The following is a 21,925-nucleotide window of genomic DNA, read 5'->3' on the forward strand; positions in this document are numbered from 1 at the left end:
ATAATCTTGAATAAATAAATAAACATTAACTTTATAATTTGTATTATTTTTAATTATTTTCAATTTTTAATTTTTTTTGCCAAAACTAAAACCTGAAAATTTGAAAAACTTATAATTTGCAGAGTGTAATCTTTATGCATGATGCAATTATTAATTTTAATTTTGAAAAATAAAAAAAATATATAAAATCCTAAATTTCTAGAAAAAACTAAAATCTTCCTGCTTTCATTTTTTAATTTGGAATTTTGAGAATCTAAAAATTGGCTAACCGGGTAAACCCCGGTGAATTCGGATGTAACTTTTTCCTACGATGATTTTGATATATTATACCTTTTTTTTCGACGTCGTATGCAAAAGTTAATGCGGTTTTACCATTCTTCAAACTTTTTTTGAAAAAAAAATTGAAATTGAAATTTGTTAATTTTCCCGAATAGTAAGTTGTGTAACATACAGGATTCTCAAAATATTTTATTTTTTGAATTTTCTATCATTTTCTTTTCTATTTTACAGTGTTAAAAAAGGCGATCCACGGGGGGTGGGGGTGGAGGTGCGTGGTCAGCCGCGAACCCTCCCTTTTGCACCGGTTCGTAACACGAACCGGTGCAAAAGGGTTGGCGGCTGACGCCAACCCTTTAGCACCGGTTCGTGTTACGAACCGGTGCTAAAGGTCCCGCACGAACCGGTGCTAATGCCCCCTGGACGTCCAGACCGCACGAACCGGTGCTAATGATCCCTTTAGCACCGGTTCGTGCCAAATCCGGTGCAAAAGATCTTTGGAGGACAGGATAAAAGCCCTTGTTTCTACTAGTGATATCATTGCCATGATGTTGATTGCCTTCATATGTGAGTATTTCTTTTGCTCTTGGGAGAGACGGAGAAACCCTACCAACATTATGATGTGAAATAAAGATGATCTATAATGTATTTAAGTTCATGAACATGTATTATTTTTCTCTATAGATATTATGTGAACTGCACCATGTAATTTTGCACACGGGACTAGAGAGGAAACTACGTTGGTCATATCGTAGTACCTACGGTGCTAAGTGATAAAACACGCCGGTGTGCTATTCATGTGGTTAACGAGGATTAAAAGGAATCCACAAATCTCGTATCAATATCTATGGGAAAACCCTTAACTGTGAGGGATTAAAGTGGCTTGGTTACGATCATTGCAATGGTTATTTAAGATGAAATGACATATGGCTTTATGTGGTCATCTTATTATGGAGCTCTTTCCATACATGCAACTGAAAGATGGTATAGATTTATCCTAATAAAAAATATACCAATGCTAGTGGTGGATCGTACACTCTTGAGAACTTTACCATATCGCAACTCCCACAACCATACTCACATGCTCTTTCATTACTTTCATTATTTAATTTGTTCTTAGTTACATTAAACCTCTCAATTACCATTATCCTAGCAACCTATATAGTAGGCTATTTCTCAACATTGTTATGTGTGCGAACGTAGCCACACATTTAACGTTACTGCGGCGTTATGTTATTTACATTTGCGAAGCTTTCAAGGGACGAACTTTATAAATAATATTTGCTGCTACAAGTACTGCAATAACCATGTTGTTGGTGTAGGAATCTAGTCGTCAAATTGGCACCGTTGCTGGGAAGCATAGCGGTTGGTTATTACCTACCCACTCGCACATAGTTTATTTCCGTTTATTGCTATTATCTTACAGTTTTTATTTATATATTTAAAAGAACAAAAAAATATAAAACAAAAAACCTATAAAAACTTTTGGTGCTAACCATGTCTTCTCGGATTACTTTGTTTGAAAAAATGAAGCTTGCAATGGATGAGGCAAGGGACAAGAGTATTTCAAGTCTGATGAAGAGGCATGGAATTATGAAAGTACTAATGATTTGGATGAACAATTATTCATCCATGATGTGGGCCTCTCACCAATTATAATGTGAAGACTGCAAATCCAAAGATCACCTTAACCATCAATGTGAGTATAATGTTGATACCGTACTAGCAACTTATAATAGTAGTGATAAATGCTATGCTAGTATGGAGCTTTTATAGTTTGTACTTTATACCGGTGTTTGTAAGTTACTAGCCCGTATTCGAGATATATAAGAAGATAAAGCACTTAACATGATCTATGGTGAAGTGCATCCTATATATTATTGTCACCAGGATCACTTTCATCAGAATGCATTGATAAAAAACTGTTCATGAGCGAGTCTTAGTTGCCGTGGAAGAACCTAACATTTTGCAGACTCAAAGAAAGAAGAAGGTGAGGATGCACACCGTAGAGAACTTACTACAACCAATGGTATGGATATGGTTTCCATGTGGACTCATTTGGATGAGTATGCACCATTATTTTGTGATTCATATCAAATATTATGTGAACATTGTATGGCTGATGTCACTTTGCTTTTCCATGTAAAAATGCTCCTAAAGAACTCCTAGTATCCCATGCAGACGGAGCACCGGCCGCTACTGTTGAGGCAAGCAGCCAAGGGTGCCGTCACGATCTATGTCAAGGAGGTCAAGCGGGCGGCGCTCCAGCTGTGGCTGCTGTACAAGGGCCGCGCGGAGGTTGCGGGACAGGAGAAGGACGAGCTCGAGTTAGTCGCGCGGAAGCTCGGCGTCGGCGCCGGGTGGCTGCGGCGCAGAGGTGTCAGAGGAGGAACACGACCACATCACCGTGAAGAGGATAATGTGGAGAAGAAGAGAACGGTACGCACATGGTGGCCCCCACCTTTTTTTGCCACATCAAAGACACACATCACTCTAGGGAGGCGGATGATCGCTAGACAGTTATCCCCCGGGTGAACCGCGGTGTTTTCCACTAATGAGTATCCTCAAGACTAGCGACGAAGCTCGTCATGGTGGTTGTGGCATGCCTGAAGCGAAACTTTGTTTCTGCCTTTTGTGATCGACCTTCCCCTCCTGGAAAATGGATCCCAACTGGTATCCGAAGTTTATTTCTCTGTGCTCCCATAGAGCACAACTTCTTTTTCAAAAACACCTTTTTTCCAATGAGCATAGCTCCCTTCTTTCTTCATTTTGGTTGACATTTTGCGAACTCTAATTTCATTATTATGTCCATGGAACGGTTCTTTCCTTCCTTTCCTTCATCATTTTGCTTAGATATCTGGATGTGATTTTACATAGGCCCAGGCCGTCGGTGTTGACCGATGGACAAAATACCACAATATCGCCATTGTCGTGTGGACCTGCGAATTGAGCATGCATAATTGTTGCTTTTGGTTTTCTCAAAACAAATTTTTTTACAGAATTTTCTCTAACTGTCGCATCCATATGTTCAGGTATACAATAGTATGCTACCGCTATATAATTCTGTCATTATTGCCTCTTATATCGATAATTCTATCATTCTTGCCTCTTACATCGCCTGCTTAGATTGACTTTTAGCAAACACACATACCACTTCACAGACCGGGAAAACACACACTCTAAAATAGTTACCATTAAGCACTCGTGCTAAAAGATTAGCACCACGGGCACGGCGGCAGCGCACCAAACTTCTTAGTGTGTTCTTTATTCGATCAGAATTCAGTAGCTCTTGTGACACACAGTTTGCTGTAGCATTACTCCCTAAGCATCGACAAAATTCCAAATAAATATAGGAAGGAGAAATTTCTGATTTAAATCTTATATATAGATGTAGATTGCTATATCTGTTTTAGAATTGTGCCGTTTTTTTGTTATGTACTTACTTGCCATGTAAGTAATAACAAAAACATGTATCTTTAAGTACATGTTATAGTTTATCAAATGTTACAGTAGGAGAGACAACTCAGTGCTTCATTTTAATGTTAATGTTAAATCTATTGTGTAAAAGATGTGCTGTTAGGGCCGTGTGGTTTATTGTATGCTAGTTAAATGTGTTAAATGTTGCTACCTGAATTTTAAAGTGATGTATATTGGGTGTGATGATGTCCAACTATGCCTCATGTCCATTAAATGATTTTGAACGCTTAATGCCTGTAAAGTTCAATGTAATTGAACATATTTTGCCGTGCGACTCTAGGACAGACAAATAGTAGCTTAATGCGGAATTACGGGCAGCCCTTAAACCACAAAGTCATCCTAAATTTAGGCTACGCCAAATTAGACCATTTCACCGGACACGATCGTTTATTACGGTTCATGGTTGGACCTCAGACTACTCATAGTGGGAGTAACTTCACTAGTAACTAAGGGTCTAACTCAGCAAATTTGCTTATGTGGCAGTGAGTTAATGATGAGAGAGGGGGATGGAGTAACATAGCTAGTTACTGTAACATCACACTTCTCAAGATATAATGAGTCTATAAGCTAATTAATGACGATATATATGATACTCCCTCCGTTCCTAAATATAAGGCATATAATTTCTGGCACGGAAATTAAGAAACACACATTTAGGAAAACTTACACCATGTTGGCTGGGATTAACCCTAGGCAATTGACGTGAGCTAATAGAAGACTTTGCATAAGCTAAGAAAACCTAATAAAATCTATCAAAATATTGTTCATACAAGTGGAGCAACACAGTAAACCTTATATTCTGGAATTTTTCGCAAAAAATTATATGGCTGGTATCTAGAAACGGAGGAGTACTACTTTGATATTACTAACCACTATGAAAGATAGTAACATAGAGTAGTAACATGTGCATGTTACTACTCTATGTGCTTCCCACTATGACTAGTCTCACTGTTAGACCATCTCCACTCGTCCCCCCGAACAGGCCCCCGGCGAGCCATTTTTACATCCGGACGGCGTAAATCGGCCCAGTCGCGCCCCCGGTTCCTCGTTTTCGTCCGGATTTGGCCCTTCATTCATCCGGCGAGCCCACGCCATCCCCGGTCCCCCGGGGCGCGCTCGGGGACTCCGGACGAAAGATTTTGGCGCGAAACGTCGTGTGGACCCGCGTAGTCGGCGACAGGAAAACCAAATCCTGTCGATTTTCCCTCCAATTTGCTTGCATATCCCCATTCCCTCCAATTTGCTTGCATATCCCCATTCTCTCCCGCCGAATTTGTCCATTCTCCTCGTCTTCCAGTTCCAGTTCCCGGCGGCGTCTTCTCGTCCACCACCGCTCTCCTCCTCGTCTTCTCGTCCACCACAATGCCGCCGAAGGCGACGACGAGGAAGCCGCGGGCGAAGAAGGAGCGGCCACCGGGCATGACGAACGCAGAGTGGGCGGCGGACGAGAAACGGCGCGAGGTGGAAACATGCGGCAGGGCGGAGAGGGTGAAAAAAGCCGCCGCCAAGAGGGCGGCAGCGGCGGCCCAGGACGAACAAGCGAGGAAGATCAGCATGGCCATGAGCGGCGGCGGCGGCGCCATGTTCCCCGGCCAATGGCCGGCGCAAGGTACAAGTAGTTCCCCGTCGTCCTTCTCCCCTTCGATGTACTCGCCGTCGCCGCCTGCCATGTTCCAAGAGGGCGCCTACGTCCAACCGTCCAGGTTCACGCCGTCGCCGCCCGAGCTTGATGTCGGCATCGGCGGCCAGTTCGAGGGCAGCTCGCCGGTCATGCGACGAGGGCCGCTCCCGTTCGGCGCGATGGCGGCGCCGAACGAAGAGGAGATCCACGAGATGATCACCTCCGGCTCCATGGTCGCCGCTGCGAGCCCGGGGTTCTTCATGGTCGCCGCCGCCGCGAGCCCGGGGTTCTTCACGCAAGAGGAGGCGAGGGCGACGGCAGCTGTGGCGGCGCGCAACGAGCATCGGGAGGATGTTGCCGACGGAAGCCAAGCCATCGAAGAAGAAGACGAAGAAGAAGAAGAGCCAAATCGTCGATCCCTACTTCAACAAGACGAACATGAACGTGTACCGGGGAGACAAGGCAATTGCCACCCATTGGGGGATCATGCAGACGGCGTGCAACAAATGGCACGTCATACAGGAGGAGGTCGAAAACGGCCGATCGGCGGCCACGACTTGGAGCAAAAGGTATGCTCCGTCGACCTGCATCACCGAGGTACATCGTCGTGAGCTGACCCGTATCGCCGTGCTCTTTTTCCCCGAGCTGCGCCGTGCTTTGGACATGTACACGGACGACACCGGCCTGCGGTTCAAGTTCCCGAACGTCTACACCCGCCTCGAGAACTGCGAGAAGTGGAAGGAAACCCGCACGACCCTCTCGAAGAGCAAGACCGAGCAGTACAACCCCGACGCTCCGGCGGCTTGCGCGGCGGAAGGGCGCCCGAACTCGGCCGAAGAAGCTCAAAGAGCTCAAAAGACAAGCAATCCCGCCGACGGGATGCGGGCGTCGATCGACAAGTGCTGGGCCGACTTGAGGTCGCACACCGACGGGAGGAACGACAAGTTCGACGGCAGGTGGCGGGAGATGCTCGCCAACCAAGGCGTCCGGATCGCCCTGCTGAAGACGACGGCGGCGACGAAGAAGAGGAACACAGACTTGGCGTTCCTGATGGGCGGCGGCAACATGGAACCGATGGACGAGGAGACGAGGAATTGGTACCGAGTCCACCGCAGCGACATCCTCCGAGCCACTCCGGCCAGTCCTTCGTCGTCTCCGCCGGCTCCTACCTCGGCTTCCTCACCATCTACCTCGTCGACTGCGGCTGCTTCGACGTCCACTGCCGCTGCTTCATCGTCGACTGCCGCAGCCGCTTCGGCCATAGCGTGTGAGGAAACTGGTCCGTCGGACACCGCCGTGCTGGCCGGGACTGCCGATGAGCCTGTTTCCGTGTAATTTCCCTCCGATCGCGATCTGTAGCTGATCCTTTTGCTCCTTTTGCCGATCAACTGGCCGTACTTGTAACGCGGGACGGCGCTTTGTTTAAATTTAAACTATGTCCGCCGAACTCCGGGTGGACGACTGGAAATACGGTACTCCCCACGACTTAATTTCGTTCAATCCGGCGGTAATTTGGACGTGGGAAGCGCCAACGAGTGGAGATGCTCTTACGTCGCGTGGGCATAATCGAATACAATCTGCTTGCTATAAATGTCGGTGCGGTGGACTCTGCCCCTTCCTCTGCCTCCCACGTGGAGGGACACGAAGCGGAGGATCGCACTATGCAAACAAATAGTTGCGTGGTTATCTGAAAATGGGCCGAGCAATATGTGCGCGTCGATGCTACGCGTGTCCCATGCAGCTGTACTGATTCAGATACAGTATTTTCCATGTGCCATGCTATACGTGTCCCATGCGTGTCATTGATCTGACGGAACGCAATGTTCTTGCTTCCACCCTACTCCAGATACATACACACGGAGTACTCACTGATTCCATGTCCAGATACAGATGTTTTCCATGTCCAGATGTGACTCCAGATCCACCGTGCAAGCACGCATTGGGATCACATGGAAAATCATACTGTATTGCCTCTGTACACGTCCTTCTGGTCAACTATATCATTTCGTGATTCTTTAAACTGCAAAACAGTACGGTAGTACGTGGCGCTCGATGATTTTCTTGGGCCTCGTCTAATAATTCAGCTAATAAAATGGTGCCAATGAATGCAACTTGACTCATCACGGAATCAATCTGGATCTGGAAGACGGAGATGACATACTAGTAAAAAACAAGTGGCTTTCAGACCTGTACAAATATACATACACTGCTCTCTTGCCATCCAAAACGAAAAGAGTACACGCCTCACTTCTTGAAAGTCGCGGCTCTGCTTTGCACTCTCCTCCTCCGCACTTTAGACGACCGGCTAGCCATGGCTGACAACGATGAGCAGCAGCCACCGCTGCACATCCTCTTCTTCCCCTACCTGGACCCCGGCCACATCATTCCGATGGCCGACATGGCCGTGCTCTTCGCCTCGCGCGGCGTCAGGTGCACTATCATCACCACGCCCGTCAACGCCACCAGTATCCGCTCGGCCGTCGATAATGCCAACGACGCATTCCGCGGCACCGACTGCCCACCCATTGTCATCTCCGTCGTGCCTTTCCCCGACGTCGGGCTACCGGCCGGTGTCGAGAACGGCACGCACCTTACAGCCCGGGGCGACCGCCACAGGCTCTCTCAAGCGGTGACACAGCTCCGGGAGCCATTCGACCAGTTCCTGTCTGACCACCACCCCGACGCGGTGGTGTCGGACAGCTTCTACTACTGGTCCGCGGACGCCGCCGCGGAGCACGGTGTACCGCGCGTGGGCTTCCTCGGCACCAGCCTGTTCGCCGGGGCCTGCACCGACAGCATCCAGCGGTACAACCCGTTGGAGACTGCCCCCGACGACCCCGACGCCCTGGTTTCCCTGCCGGGGCTGCCGCACCATGTCGAGATGAGGCGGAGCCAAATGAGCAGCCCCGGGACCGGGAGGCGTCCGCCGGAAAACTCGACAGTGTCCAAGCGCGTCAACGCTGCGGACGAGAAGAACTTCGGCGAGGTGTTCAATAGCTTCCACAAGCTGGAGCCGGGCTACGCCGAGCACTACCGGACGACCCTCGGTTGCCGCGCGTGGCTCGTCGGCCCGGTCGCACTCGCCAACAAGGACATGGCTGGAAGAGGGGCCAGCGTGCTCTCGCCGGACGCGGACAGCAGCCTGCAGTGGCTGGACACCAAGCAGCCTGGCTCCGTGGTGTACGTCTCCTTCGGCTCGATGGTCAGTTTCTCACCGGCGGAGCTGCACGAGCTCGCTCGCGGCCTCGACCTCTCAGGCAAGAATTTCATGTGGGTGGTCGGCAGCGCAGGCCCAAGCTCTTCAGAGTGGATGCCTCAAGGATTCGCTGACCTGGTTGCGCCCGGTGGCCGCGGCTTCATCATCCGAGGCTGGGCGCCGCAGATACTCATCCTCAACCACCCGGCCCTCGGCGGGTTCGTCACGCACTGCGGTTGGAACTCCACCCTGGAGTCCGTGAGTGCGGGTGTTCCGATGGTCACCTGGCCACGGTTCGCAGATCAGTTCTACAACGAGAAGCTCGTGGTGGAGGTACTCAAGGTGGGTGTCAGCATCGGTGCGAAGCACTTCAGATCGGCGACCCACCAGGTGATCAGCGGTGAGGTAATCGCTGAATCCATCGAGAAATTGATGGATAACAGCGAGATACAGAAGATGGCTAAAGATCTTGGTGTCGAGGCAAGGAGGGCAGTAGAGAACGGCGGATCTTCCTACAACGATGTTGGAAGGCTGATGGACGAGTTGATGGCGCGACGGAGCGGTGTGAAGGTTGGAGAAGACAAGTAATGGACTTTGATCCATGGCACGCTTAGTGCCAGCTCTGTATTTTATGTATCTCTAAGGCTTTAATATATATATGTACCTATCTCTAGATATATAGAGATATATGAGTTTATTTCCACTTGCAAACTGTCAAAATTAACATTCAACCATGTCCCTTCAGGGACATCTGTCAAAATTGGAACACACAAAAGAAAAACATTCAACCATACATCCTTAGCCTGAAATGTCTATAAAAATTGCTAAGTAATTAAGAAATGTCAACTTAACGACAGGAAAGTAGAAAAATAAAACTAATATTTCTTGCTAGTTTTATTACTTCAAATGAAAATAGATTCCAATGATCTCATCAAAATAATGCTTCGGTGCCTCAAAAAAGCTTCTTCGGGTATTAGATGAAAAATCATTCAAATACGCCGATGACACGACATGGCGATTCCTTCTCACCGTTGCTTTTTGTCAGTGGCGCTAACCTTCTTCAGTCTATGGTTAATGTTCTTTTTCGAGATGGTATTCTTGATGCCCCTCTTCCTATTCCAAAAACGGATTTTCCGATTGTTCAATACGCCGATGACACGTTATTGATTATGCAAGCTTGCCCACAACAGCTCCTAGCACTCAAACAACTTCTTCATGATTTCTCCAGAGCTACTGGCTTACGTGTGAACTACTCTAAGTCTAGTATGATGCCTACATTGATGACCAGATTCTTGTGCATTTGGCAAATGTTTTTGGTTGTGCTACAATTTGCCATTCAGTTACATAGGGCTTCCACTTGGAACCACAAGACCTTTAGTACAAGATTTATCTCCTATTGTTGATCAGGTCGAAAGAAGATTGAACGCAAGTGCTCGTTTTCTCGGTTATGGTGGACGCTTGGAACTGATAAATTCTGTGATTTCCTCTTTGCCCAATCACTTCATCTGCTCCCTTAAGGTTCATAAGACTATCATTAAAAAAAAATGATAGGTCTAGACGTCATTTTTTGTGGGCAAAAAAGGATGAGGATACATCGTCTAGTCACTCTCTTGCGGCCTGCTGTATGTCGGCCAAAGAATCATGGTGGACTTGGAATTAAAAATATTGAACTCCGGAATAAAGCTCTCCTCCTCAAGAAACTTCACAAGTTTTTTTGCAAAGAGGATACACCCCGGGTGAAGCTTGTCTGGCGGCGGTATGGTCATGGTGCACCACATGCTCAGAGTTCTCGGGTTCTTTTTGGTGGCGAGATATTTTCAGCCTTGTTGGTATTTGCAGGAGTATCACTATCTCCCAGATAGGTAATGGAGAGTCACTTTATTCTGGAATGATTTTTGGACAAATGGTGCAATGCAATCAGTATCCGCGGCTTTTCTCGTTTGCTCGATCTGAAGACACTACTGTTGCTGAGCTTGCTTTGACTGCAGACATCAGAACTTTATTTGCCCTCCCTCTCTCTATGGAAGCTCATGCTGAATACGAGCAAGTTCAACACTTGCTTGTTGATGCTAATATCACGGGTCATCTGGATACACGGAGATTCATTTGGGGAAGCATGTCTTACACTTCAGCTCACTTTTACCAGTATATCTTCTCGGCGGTTCCATGTGACAGAGCCTTGCGTGCAATCTAGAAATCAAGATGATTGCCGAAACTAAAAGTTTTCGTTTGGCTGTTATTCAAGCATAGAATCAATACCAGAGATATGATGCTTCGTCGGCAGTGGCATTTAGATCCAGGATGTACGTGTGTCCTTTGCCAAGATCAGGTTTTGGAAACCTGAGATCATTTGTCCTTCGGATGCTCATTTGTAAAAAATTGCTGGAATACTTGCCATATCGTTTGGGACATGGACTTGGACATTGATGTTCGCTATACTGCAGCCGGATCGACTTTTGCTGGCCCTTGCTTTATGGAGATGGTTGCCTATGTTGCATGGAATATGTGAAAGGAACATAATAATTATATCTTTAGGGGTATCTTGCCTTCAATTGGGCGCTGGAGGGTTAGAGTCCAAAGTGATCTTATGTTGCATCAGTTTAGAGTCAAAACGGCCTTGGTTCAACCTTTGGTTGGTTGGGTAGCTTCCAACTTTGTACAGACAATGTCTCTTTTCCATTTTTCTCCCACCTAGATGTAATCTCTTCTAAACTTTGATAGCCTTTTTGGCTTTTATTAATATTAAAATTACACTGTAGGGGCTTCCCCTACGGTTCCATGGTAAAAATAATCATAGAAATAATTTCAAAACCAATGTTATCCAATATATCCTTCCTAATACAACACGTAACCAAGCCGTTCAATCTGTCTTATAACATAGTTAACCTCAAACAATTTTTATTTTGTCTAGAGAAACTTCTTTAAGCTAAGACCATAGTTATAGGTATAGTCAAGAGGATCTGATAAGCAATTGATACATTTAAATAGCAATCTACAACTGTAACAAATAGAAGATATTTAGACGCTGTCATCAAATCATCTAGCAAAGTTACTTCAACACTTTTAACTTAGAGAAAGATATCATCAAGATCAACATTAGAACATTTGTTATGAGTAAAAGCTTTTGCAAAATAGTGCAAGATTTTCGTCGATTACTACCATCCAAGAAATTCTGTTTATTTGCGACTGTACATTTTTAACCAAATTTATTTTAGAAAACAATAGCTGGTACTATAGAGGAGGATGCGATCATGTCCCCCCTCCATACACATGGGACCTTGGGCATCTCCCATGGTCGCCTAAGGTTAGAGAAAGCCCTAGCATGTTTTGTCTGTTTCTGCAACATTGGACCTCACTTTTCTTTGACTAATTCCCCATTAAACACCCTACGATCATTGTTTGGGGTATCAACGGTGTAATGGATTGTAGATGACTCGTACACCAAGATAAAGCTTCTCGATGGTTGTCCACGCCATCCGCTTATTACTCTGAAAGTTATGACTGCACCATTGCATGCAACAACGTAGCCATCTACAACAGATTTTCAGAACTAGTTAGGCATGCTCTCGTGATTTCATACACTAGAACGCTCCGGAACCTATCGTACAGTGGGGGGATGAAAATAATAATTGCAAATTTATGCATGATGACCTTTATTTGGATTCTATTACTGAAAGTCTCGACATGAGAGAAATACTTCTTTCAGGGGCAATGGGTCTTTCTTAGAGATGTTTCCACTTACGAGAAGCTAACCAAGCTTCTCACTACGATTGAGTAGGAACAAATCTTACCATTAGTAATGGTTCATGCTCTAAGCCATGTGTGGTCAGATCACATGCCACTACTCATTGATTTGGGGGACTAAGATCACATCAGAAGAAAACGCACTTTCCTTTTGAATTATCGACATTATGATTTTTATGAGATGGTTGCTATTGAATGTGCCTTTGGTGATTCAGGTAGCACACATGTCAAGAAATTGACAGAATGGGATCACACATCTTGGATAATATCTCAGGGGCTAGGCTAGACACCGGAGTGGTACATAAAAAAAAGGAAAATAACATCTATAAAGCATCATCTAGGTTTTGAACATTAAAGTTGGATGTAATAATATACCACCACCTTGATCAATAGAAGGAACACATACCCAAGAAAAGCTATGTCTACCACTCATTCTGTTTAAATCATGAATAAAAAACTAATATTCTTAGTTTCCTGCATGCCAACAAATTGTAGTTTCTTATCATTAATTGCATTCCTAAAAAATCTTTACATCCTCACCCACACCTCTAGGATTCAGGAAAAAAACTATCTGCATAATCAACTAAATAATTTAATACCATTCCATTTGTACCCCGGGCAAACTAAAACTTTCGTAAAAATTATCTCTGTTCATATGTATGAAATACCACTAAGAGTTATCTTATTAAAAGTACCAGCCAAACCTTTGAGACAATCATCTAGCTATACATCTTACCATGTCAACATCCTCACCATCATATGACAGATCCTTGACATAATCATCTTGTAGAAATTTTTATTTGATACATTACCAAACTCCACCTGACCATTTTTCTATAACTAGCTCGAAACTCTTTAAATATAGCTTCCTCTAAATCCTATATGTAACTTGGATAATTACTCTACTGCCCTCTTCATTATCTCATAGCTTTACTCCTACATTAGCAGAAATATTATGTAAAGTTAAATGTGTGGTATTATGAACTGTATGAATATTTTCATTACCTCGTAACACCTCCGAATTCATAACCATAGCCCTATCTGCATATTTGTCCATGACATGATTTTCTCTAACATTCCTAAAGTTCTTATTGTTCATCTACAATAGTATATTTGGCCTTTTCATTCCCAATATATTCCAGTACCCCAACCCGATTTTTGTTGTGGAAAACTTTAGAATTGCCAAGTATTGTATCAGCTTCACTCCTTTCCTTCTCATAATCAGCTTGGGAACTTTCATCATCAGAAAGTTCCTCCTTATATTCTCTCTGAACCCGGTCCCTCATCACCTATATTGCTTCACAAGCATCTTGAAAAGTTGCATTTGGAATATACAAACCATCTTCCTATGAATCTCCCACTTCTATTTGCTCTGTATTTTTATCCATCATAGAAGCATCTTTTGCGTACATTTAGTTAATATTTTCTACAACACTATGTTGATTTTTATTCAGTCCTTTCTCTTCTTGCAATTCCTTAGCCAACATAATTATCCTAAAATTAGCTTCTTCCCTTAAATTCTTCTCTCTCGTAGCAGCATCAGTACCATTCTGCCGAGATTCATCTTCCATCGTTGTGCCTTATTACTTTGTTGTCCACCATGCACTGTCAAGTTCTTTAACCTCTTAACTTCCCCTTCTTAATCGCTCTTCACAGGTATCCTATAGCCTTGATCAGCTTCGTCAATTTTTTTTCCGATAAAGAGCATATATTAATATCGCGGAGATACCAATTACACCCAGCCTCTGCAACAACATCATGCACTAATGACATAATAAATGATGCACACAGCCAAAAAAAAGAATTACAAAAAAAGGTCCCACTAGAGAGATCCATAACTTGAAACAGCAACACTGACACCACCTAGACAACACCAGAAGCTCAGCTTCTCCATAAGCGACGCCTCCAAGAAGGAAATAGTGCACAAACATTGTCGTCGCCCGATCATAGATCTCAGGTTTTCGCCCTGAAGAAAGTCATTTCTCTCAAAACAATGCCTTCAACAAGAACATTGCCAGGCACAACCAATTAAGGTCATACCTTGGATTTTCACCCTGAAAGATAAAACTCTGAACATCTCCTGTGCAGTCGCCCCCACATACCAGTCATTGTTACAAGTCATGAATCGCCAAGCCAATTCCACCTCAGCACCAAGATCCGATCATCATAGTTATTCCACCGATCTCGGCTTGATGACCTTCTCCGTTAGCACCATGGAAAGAAAATGAGCTCCATAATATTAACAGCTAGCACAGCTTCGAACACAGACCATACCACACGAACGCTCCCTGTTCGACTGTCTCTTCCACTTCATAAAGGGATCTTCAGTCAACTCCACCACTTCTAGATTTTCTTGGGGTTTCTAACACCAACTTTGACTATGACAGTATCATTCTGCCTAAATCCTTCCATATATACTGCTTGAACTGTCACTAACATTAAAGCAACATTTGAGAAACCGTCTTTATGTAGCATAGTAGGTGGAATACCAGCAATTCGCACCCACATAGAGAACAATTTGAATTTATCGAGACCAGATGTGTACCACTTCACCAGCTTGACAATCACGCTAGTCCTTTTCAAGCCAAATTGGGGAAACTCAAAGAGCTCCTGTAACCTAGCAAACGACTAAAATTTGACCTTGAGCACTCTGTTTCTATACTCCTTCACCTTCCATTTTCCCACCCCACGAAAATTGAGACTGAAAAGGTTTCGCTAGCATATCTTCATTGATATTCCCATCCACATAAATTGCAGGGGCATCATTCCGCATCAGTTTTTCACCGGAGCAATACTATATTGCTTCAACACAGTCAGATTGAGCTTCCGTTGAATTAATAATGACATAATAAATGATGCACAACCAAAAAAAGAAAAGAATTAGAAAAAAAACGTCCCACTAGCGAGATCCATAACTTGAAACAGCAACTAGAAGATCAGCTTCTCCATAAACGACGCCTCCAAGAAGCATCTGTTTTTCACCGGAGTAATCAGATTTGCTAGTTCTAGACCAGCTTGCATTGCATAAAGCTTCTTCCGTTGACAGATGAGACGTGTGCAATATATTTGACCGAGGCAGCAATAAAGTCACCTTGATTTTCCCGGATAATTGACCTAGCTGTTCTAGTTACTAGATCATGGACATTGAGCGCTGGATCAGACATTCAGTTTCAGGTATTTTGTTCTCCGTTTCTCCCATGGTCTCTTTTCACCAGAGGGTTAGTTTGACCTCGCCATAGATTGGTGATCTTTTAAGCCTGGATCAATTGATATGAAACAGTCTACCTCTCTCTCTTGAAGGCACGGTTTAGAAAATAGTAGAACACTCCTGCTGACAGAAGGCAACAGTCAGTCCCTACTAGTTCGCCAAAGAAAAGAAAACCAGTCCCATACTATAGTACATGGCAGGAGTCTGACGGAAGGTGACAGTTCAACAATTTTATTTATTATTACTTGCAACAGTTCATTCTTAGTTTATCCCACGTCGTCTTTTATTCTCCAGCCTGCCTAAAACCCTTCTTCTCCATTTGCAATTTCCACACGGTCTACCCCCCTGCCCCCGGCTCCATTAAATCGCGTATCATTCCGTTCTATCCCCCCTGCAAGACATCTGTCCCTAGTACCACATTTGTTTTTGCTCTCCTACTCCAACTCTCCATTGTTATTGCTCAATCGTCGCGGTGACTGCTGCCCCTTTCGAAGACTCCATACCCATCGCCCTCTGGGGCCTGGGTTGCAGGGCGCGGTATATCGTAGGGGGGCGCCGGAGATCGGAGATCCGGAGGTGTTCATCTCGCTTCGTTCGCCGGTGAGTGCGAATTATTTTCTCTATGCTGAATTTGACAGCCCATGCGTGGTTCTAATTTCTCTTATCACGACGTTAGTCCCCGGGTTTAGCTTTCTTGCGATCAAACTGGCCGGTAATACTGTAAGGATCGATTTCTTCGTTTTTCTACCTTCCCTGAAGCCGAACGTATCATCGATTCAATCAAATTTTATGCATGCATACGTCTGCCGTCTGTTTGTTTGAGGGTGGAGGGGAGAGAAGAGGAAACAGTTCGATCGTAGTGGTCGTCGTCACGGACGTGTTTTCAGAAGCGAAAACGAGAGTTCAAAGACGTGCTTGCCATATCAAGAGGAATCATCTTCTTCGAGAAATTTTATCCAAGTATTTGGATTGATCTCCATTAGATCAAGGATCAATCTTCTATTCTTCTGCTGAAATAATATATTTTTTATAGTTATATATATTTGGGTACGTTGTAGCAACTGCATTCTAAAAACACGCGGTTATACAGCCAACGCTGTGCTGTTCAAAACTAAAACTAACCATCAATCCATCATACGCGGTCTCCAGTCTGCGTCAAAGATTAGAATATCAGGCTGGCGTGCTATTCTACAGAATCATAGCTTAGTCTCTCCAACTCATCGATAACGATATTGGATGACCATGTCCAATGTTTCAGTCTATATTCGTAAGAAGTTCTTAAATTATAGTTACCACTTCCTAGAAGATAATGGAGTACTAGTAGTTTGTGAAAATGGATTCTGATTCTGACCAGGTTATTCCTGATCAGCTATCTTCCGATCACATACACAGTATGCATAGATACAGAAAAATGAAGGACACGAACATCAGTCCCAAAACTATTTGATGATGATGTATTGTTTCATCGCCCTGATTGCATTCATTTCCGTACATTCTGGTCTCATACGGGTTCTGGCTTTTTGTTGATCACAGGCAACGTGCCAATCGCCAAGTTCAACGGTGCGCTTGGCCGGCAGCAATGGCGTCGTCCCGTCCGTACCGGTTCCCCGCTCTATGCGAAGACGAGCCCGCGCGACGAACCAGCGCCAGGCAGTCGTGCGGGACGTGCGGCGCCGCGGCGGTGGCGAACTGCGTGGCGCTGTGCTGCTGCCCGTGCGCCGTGGTGAGCTGCTTCACGCTGGCACTCGTCAAGGCCCCTTACGTGGCCGGCCGACGGTGGGTCAGGGTGGCCAAGACGCGGCGGCGGAAGACGAAGCGCGTCCGGAACCTGGATGACCAGCTAGACCACGTGGAGGGGCTCGGCGGCGGCGGCCAGTGCAATGGCACCGAGCGGGCGAGCAAGGAGAGCTGGGGCGAGCCGGGCGGGGCCGCCGTCCCGCGGTGGTGGAGCAGCACGATCGATGAGAGTGTGGCCAGAGAGGGCAGGATGAGGGTGAGCGTGACGGAGAAGGCATGGATCGAGATGTACGAGGTCGGGCATTGGGGGTTCGGCCGGCTCTCCTTCTCGGTGGCCGGAGACGCCGCGGCAGCGCAGGTCGTCAGAAGTGATCCCGAGGAGGATGGCAGTTCACGTGCTGGTGCTGGTCGGTGACCGAGTTTGTGCGCCGTGCGTGTCCCCGTTTTGTGTTTGTACAGACTTTGCTGCAATCGACGACGTGAGATTGTGTGGTTTGAGAGATGCAGTGTACAACTTTTAGTTCATCCGAATGGAAGAATGTGATGCAAGCAAAGGATTTCGATTTTTTCCATCGTTTGATGAATATTTGCATCTTTGTTGTACGAACTTTATAAGAATGCGCCGACCAAACAGGAATTGTTTACATGTTACAAGTCGAGCATCACAAATCATGTAGCAAGATGGGCTTAGCTCCCCTGTGTTGTACTATAATACCTCTATTTGGCGTGTAAACTCTCTATGGTCGGTGGGATCGGTGTGTTTGGGAAGCTGCGGTGCCCTTAAAAATTAAAATTTTCTCTTAGCAGTTGGTTTTAGATACGCTTCCCTCCGACAGTCAGATTGTGATTCGCCACGGTCCCTCAGATGACTCTTGTGCCTTGTGTGGGGCGTTAGAAGACGCCCATATCTTTTCGGATGTTCCATGGCTGAATTCGCTTGGAGTGTGCTTCCCCAATTGGCGACCGGGCGAATTTTGTTCAATTTCACTATATTCTATCTAGCCTGGCAGGGTCTTCGCGTCGTTTGTTATGGGTGTTGTTTCTGGCCCAATCTTGAACCTTGTGTCAGATTAGAAATAAGCTCGCTATCGAGAAGAAACTCATTAACCACCCTTCTGTTATAATACTCCCTTCGTATCAGTTTACTAGTCTTCTCCGTATCACTAGGTCGTCAATTTAACCTATATAATTTAAATTGTATAATGCAAAAATTATATCATTAGAAAATAAAACATCTATATTTTCTAATGATATAATTTTTATAACATATAACTAATGTTAAATTGATCAAATTTGCGACCTAGGGGTACGCGCACGCCTAATAAACTGTGAGAGAGGGAGTATATAAAACCACGATTTTCTTGCAGCTGTGGAGTATAAACTCCAAGACTAGCGACCAGGCCGACATCTGCTGGATGTTGAATGCGCTCCGGGATATCTACGCCTCATCCAGGATGACCCCCTGATGCTCCATTCTCAAGCTTTACCATTTGGGCCGTGGTTGCCGTGTGCTCTCCCTCTTTGCTAGTGTCGGTTCCGAGTATGTGTGTGCTCGTGGCTGTTGGTTTTTTATCTCTTTTGTGTTTTATTTTGGCTAAGTTGTATGCCGCAGCGAGTTGTAAGCTACTTTGTTTCGTGAACCTCTCCAGGCTTTATTAATTTAAAGTCGGGCATATCTATGCCTTTTATCTAAAAAAAAATCGGTGTGTTTGTACTGAACTTCGATGCGGTTTGGTATGTTTCCTTAATTATCCAAGCAGCTGGCCTCCTAAGCTCCCCAACCCTAACCCCTGGGCGGCGGTGCCGCCCCGCCCCGGGGCAACATCTCTCCGCCGCTCAGCCCCCTCCTCTTCCTCAATCGCTCTCTCCTCCGCCGCCGAAGGTGTGGCTGGGCAAGGCCCGTGCGGCACGGCGGCGATGGGGTCCCGGACAGGCGCGGTGTTGGGGTTGGAGGGTGGCGCCCATTCTTCTACGACGGTGGCAGTGGTTAGTGGCAGCGGTGGCTCATCTGCTATAACGGCGGCGGGTGGGCGGAGGCAGCCCAGTGCTAGGCCTACTCTGGTCCCGTCGGGGCCCGGAGGTCCATGGTGGCGCGTCAGTATGCCTGTCGGCCTACATGGGTGGAGATTGCTGCGCTTCCATTTCCACATGGGATGATCAGTGGCGTTGGGGCCCGAGCTGAATAAAGGCAGCGGTCCTTGGGTTTCTCTTGTGCGAAGATGAAGACCTCCTGAGGCATGTCCTTCTTGATCCTGCCAGAGTGTTGAGTTCCGGAAAGCTCCACCGGCGAATGTAACAGTGCATCTCTTTCATGGAGTTTGCTGGATCAGGTGGTATTCGGTCGTGCGCACCCATGCTTTTGTTCCGACCGTTTGGTTCTGGAGAGAGTGGCATCAAGCTCTGTTCTTTCTTGCCATCAGGTGACTTTCTGGTCCATGGTGAAATAAGAGGTGGAGAATATCATGAAGGCCGGATTAAAGGACTAGCAATGGAGGTTCAAGTCTCTGCGTTGTTGAGGGACTAGCTTGGTGTTTCGGACTTCGCAGCAGCAGTATGAATGTCGGGGCGGCAACACAGGTGAAGTTCACAGTCTGACCTCTCAGGGTGAAAATCCAAGGTCTGGTCTTAATTGGTTGTTCCTAGCAATGACCCGGTTGAAGGCATTGTTTTGAGAGCGTGGACTATCTTCAAGGTGAAAACCTAAGATCTTTTGATTGGACGACGACGGTGCTTGCGCACTATTCCCTTCTTGGAGGCGTTTCTTTTGGAGAGTCTGAAGTTGATGCGTTATCCTGGTGGTGGATGTATTGTTGCTGCTAGGACTAGAATACCGTAGCGGGACTTTTTATTTCTTAGTTTTTTTTTTGTTTTTTGGTTGTGTGCATCCGTACTACATTAGGGTATTGCGTTGTTGCAGAGACAGGGTGTAATTGGTATCTCTCGATATTAATATATTTCCTTTGTCGAAAAAACAATCATCTCCAAGTGGATGTTCCCACAAACCATAGAAATTCACGTCATCACAAGCACCATTTACAGATCAAATGTGTAGCCATCATAATAATCTTCAGAAAATATAAAACTCTAGTTTACTAAAGGTAGTAAGATCTAAAGTGATAAACGCAGGAGATCCGGCCAGCCTCTCCAAGTAAATCCAATTATACCCATCGTAGATTTCACCTCTAGCTAATCTAGGCCGTTCATTTCTTACGGAGGCGGTATAAAAGAGTCATCTCATGGAGGAAACCCTAGGAGCCGGCCCCCAATCGACTCGCACACTTCGTCCTCCCCAATCCCCTTCCTTCACACTCCTCCACCAATCGCCTTCCGATTCCTCCTCTCCGCGAGCGGATGATCTCGTCGATGCCTCTCCTCCGTCCGCCCTTTCTCTTCCTCAACGCCACCTAATATAGGATGGAGCTTGTTGACTCCTTGCATGGCTGGATGCTAGCAAATGGGGACTTTCTGGAGCGAGCGGAAGCTGTGTTGGGTAGGCTCTCCTGGACGTGTGACGATCCTTTGATTTTGCCTGGTGTTGGCAAAGTGGGCGCGAACGGAGCGGGCCTTTATGGTTGTTTCACTCCTCGTGCTAGGGCTTGCTCGGCGTTCATGGCTCCGGTCATGCAGATCATGCCAGAGGAGTTACGTGGTGGTGTGGCTATGCCTCCTTCCGTCAAGGAAGTGAGGAAAGACTCGCTTGAGATCTTGGCTGTGGCTTTTCCGCCGAGTCAGACACTTGGCTTTGAGAAGAGTGGTGTTCTTGACGCTGCAGTCTCTGCCTAGTATGCGTCCCGCAAGCATGTGGTTCCTTTTGGTGACGGGTTGCTAAGTCAGGCCTCTTAGCAACGATGCCCGCAACTATCGTCGTTACATAGGTTTTCGATTTTCTCGCCACCTCGGCTGCTGCGTACGCAGGATCCCCACAGAGTGATTGGTGCACCCCTTTGTCTTGGCCTGTTTTTCTATGTGTGGCTTGGAGGGTCGTGTTTGGAGTGTTTAGTTTGTATCACTTTGTGATCTTTTGTGTTGGCTAGAGTGGGTGTGAACCTGTTGTTTGGATCTCCGTTAGGCTTGGATGTGAGTGTGCGTTGATGTGCTATTTGTGTGGACTTAGTCTTGTTGTTATAGGTTTTCCCCCAGTTTTGTCTCCTAAGAACTGGACACTTTTATTTTTATTAATGAATTATATAAAGCTTTTGCCTCCGTTTTTTTTTTTTGAATCCAAATTTACACAAGCACTGGAGATGTTCTAACCGTGTGCCACCGGAGCAGAGGGCATGCGGATCTTTGTTGAACTTTATGTACATGTTAATGTTCATCTGACAAAGGAAAAACAGAATGGATTTGCTTCCCTGGGAATCGTGTTTGGATTGCTGGAGAACGGAATAACAGAAGAAACATGGCCCAACTTTAATGAAGCTCAAATAACCTACAAGATCGCACTAGCACTATCCACAACATGATGGCACTCGACCACACTCAAGGTATGTGCTCCTTCCATCCACAAACTAGCACTACTCTCCTTCCCATCCCTTCGATTCTGTCTTTGACCGCATGAAGCAGCATGCACCACTCGGGGCAGTCCGTTCTTCATTCTTTGTTCCTTGCGCGATGTTATGTGCAGCGGTAGAAGTAGAACTTAGTCGAACCCACTGAAGTGACTGAA

At 45.9% G+C, this 21,925-nt stretch overlaps 2 protein-coding genes across 2 annotated transcripts; both read left to right on the forward strand.

The window, feature by feature from the left end:
• The first annotated feature begins 7,615 nt into the window (after positions 1-7,615).
• Positions 7,616-9,267, forward strand: LOC124665969 (scopoletin glucosyltransferase-like). The gene has a single exon (XM_047203328.1). The coding sequence runs from the start codon at positions 7,686-7,688 to the stop codon at positions 9,156-9,158; it is 1,473 nt and encodes a 490-aa protein (XP_047059284.1). The 5' UTR covers positions 7,616-7,685; the 3' UTR covers positions 9,159-9,267.
• A 7,834-nt stretch (positions 9,268-17,101) lies between these two features.
• On the forward strand, positions 17,102-17,674 carry LOC124663443. The gene has a single exon (XM_047201142.1). The coding sequence runs from the start codon at positions 17,102-17,104 to the stop codon at positions 17,672-17,674; it is 573 nt and encodes a 190-aa protein (XP_047057098.1).
• Positions 17,675-21,925: the final 4,251 nt, after the last annotated feature.

Source organism: Lolium rigidum, chromosome 6 (genome assembly GCF_022539505.1).
Source record: "Lolium rigidum isolate FL_2022 chromosome 6, APGP_CSIRO_Lrig_0.1, whole genome shotgun sequence".
Lineage (NCBI taxonomy): Eukaryota > Viridiplantae > Streptophyta > Magnoliopsida > Poales > Poaceae > Lolium > Lolium rigidum.

What these genes read in the sequence shown, in the direction of transcription:
- LOC124665969 (XM_047203328.1), top strand. Translation starts at nt 7,686, where the DNA reads ATGGCTGACAACGATGAGCAGCAGCCACCGCTGCACATCCTCTTCTTC.
- LOC124663443 (XM_047201142.1), top strand. Translation starts at nt 17,102, where the DNA reads ATGGCGTCGTCCCGTCCGTACCGGTTCCCCGCTCTATGCGAAGACGAG.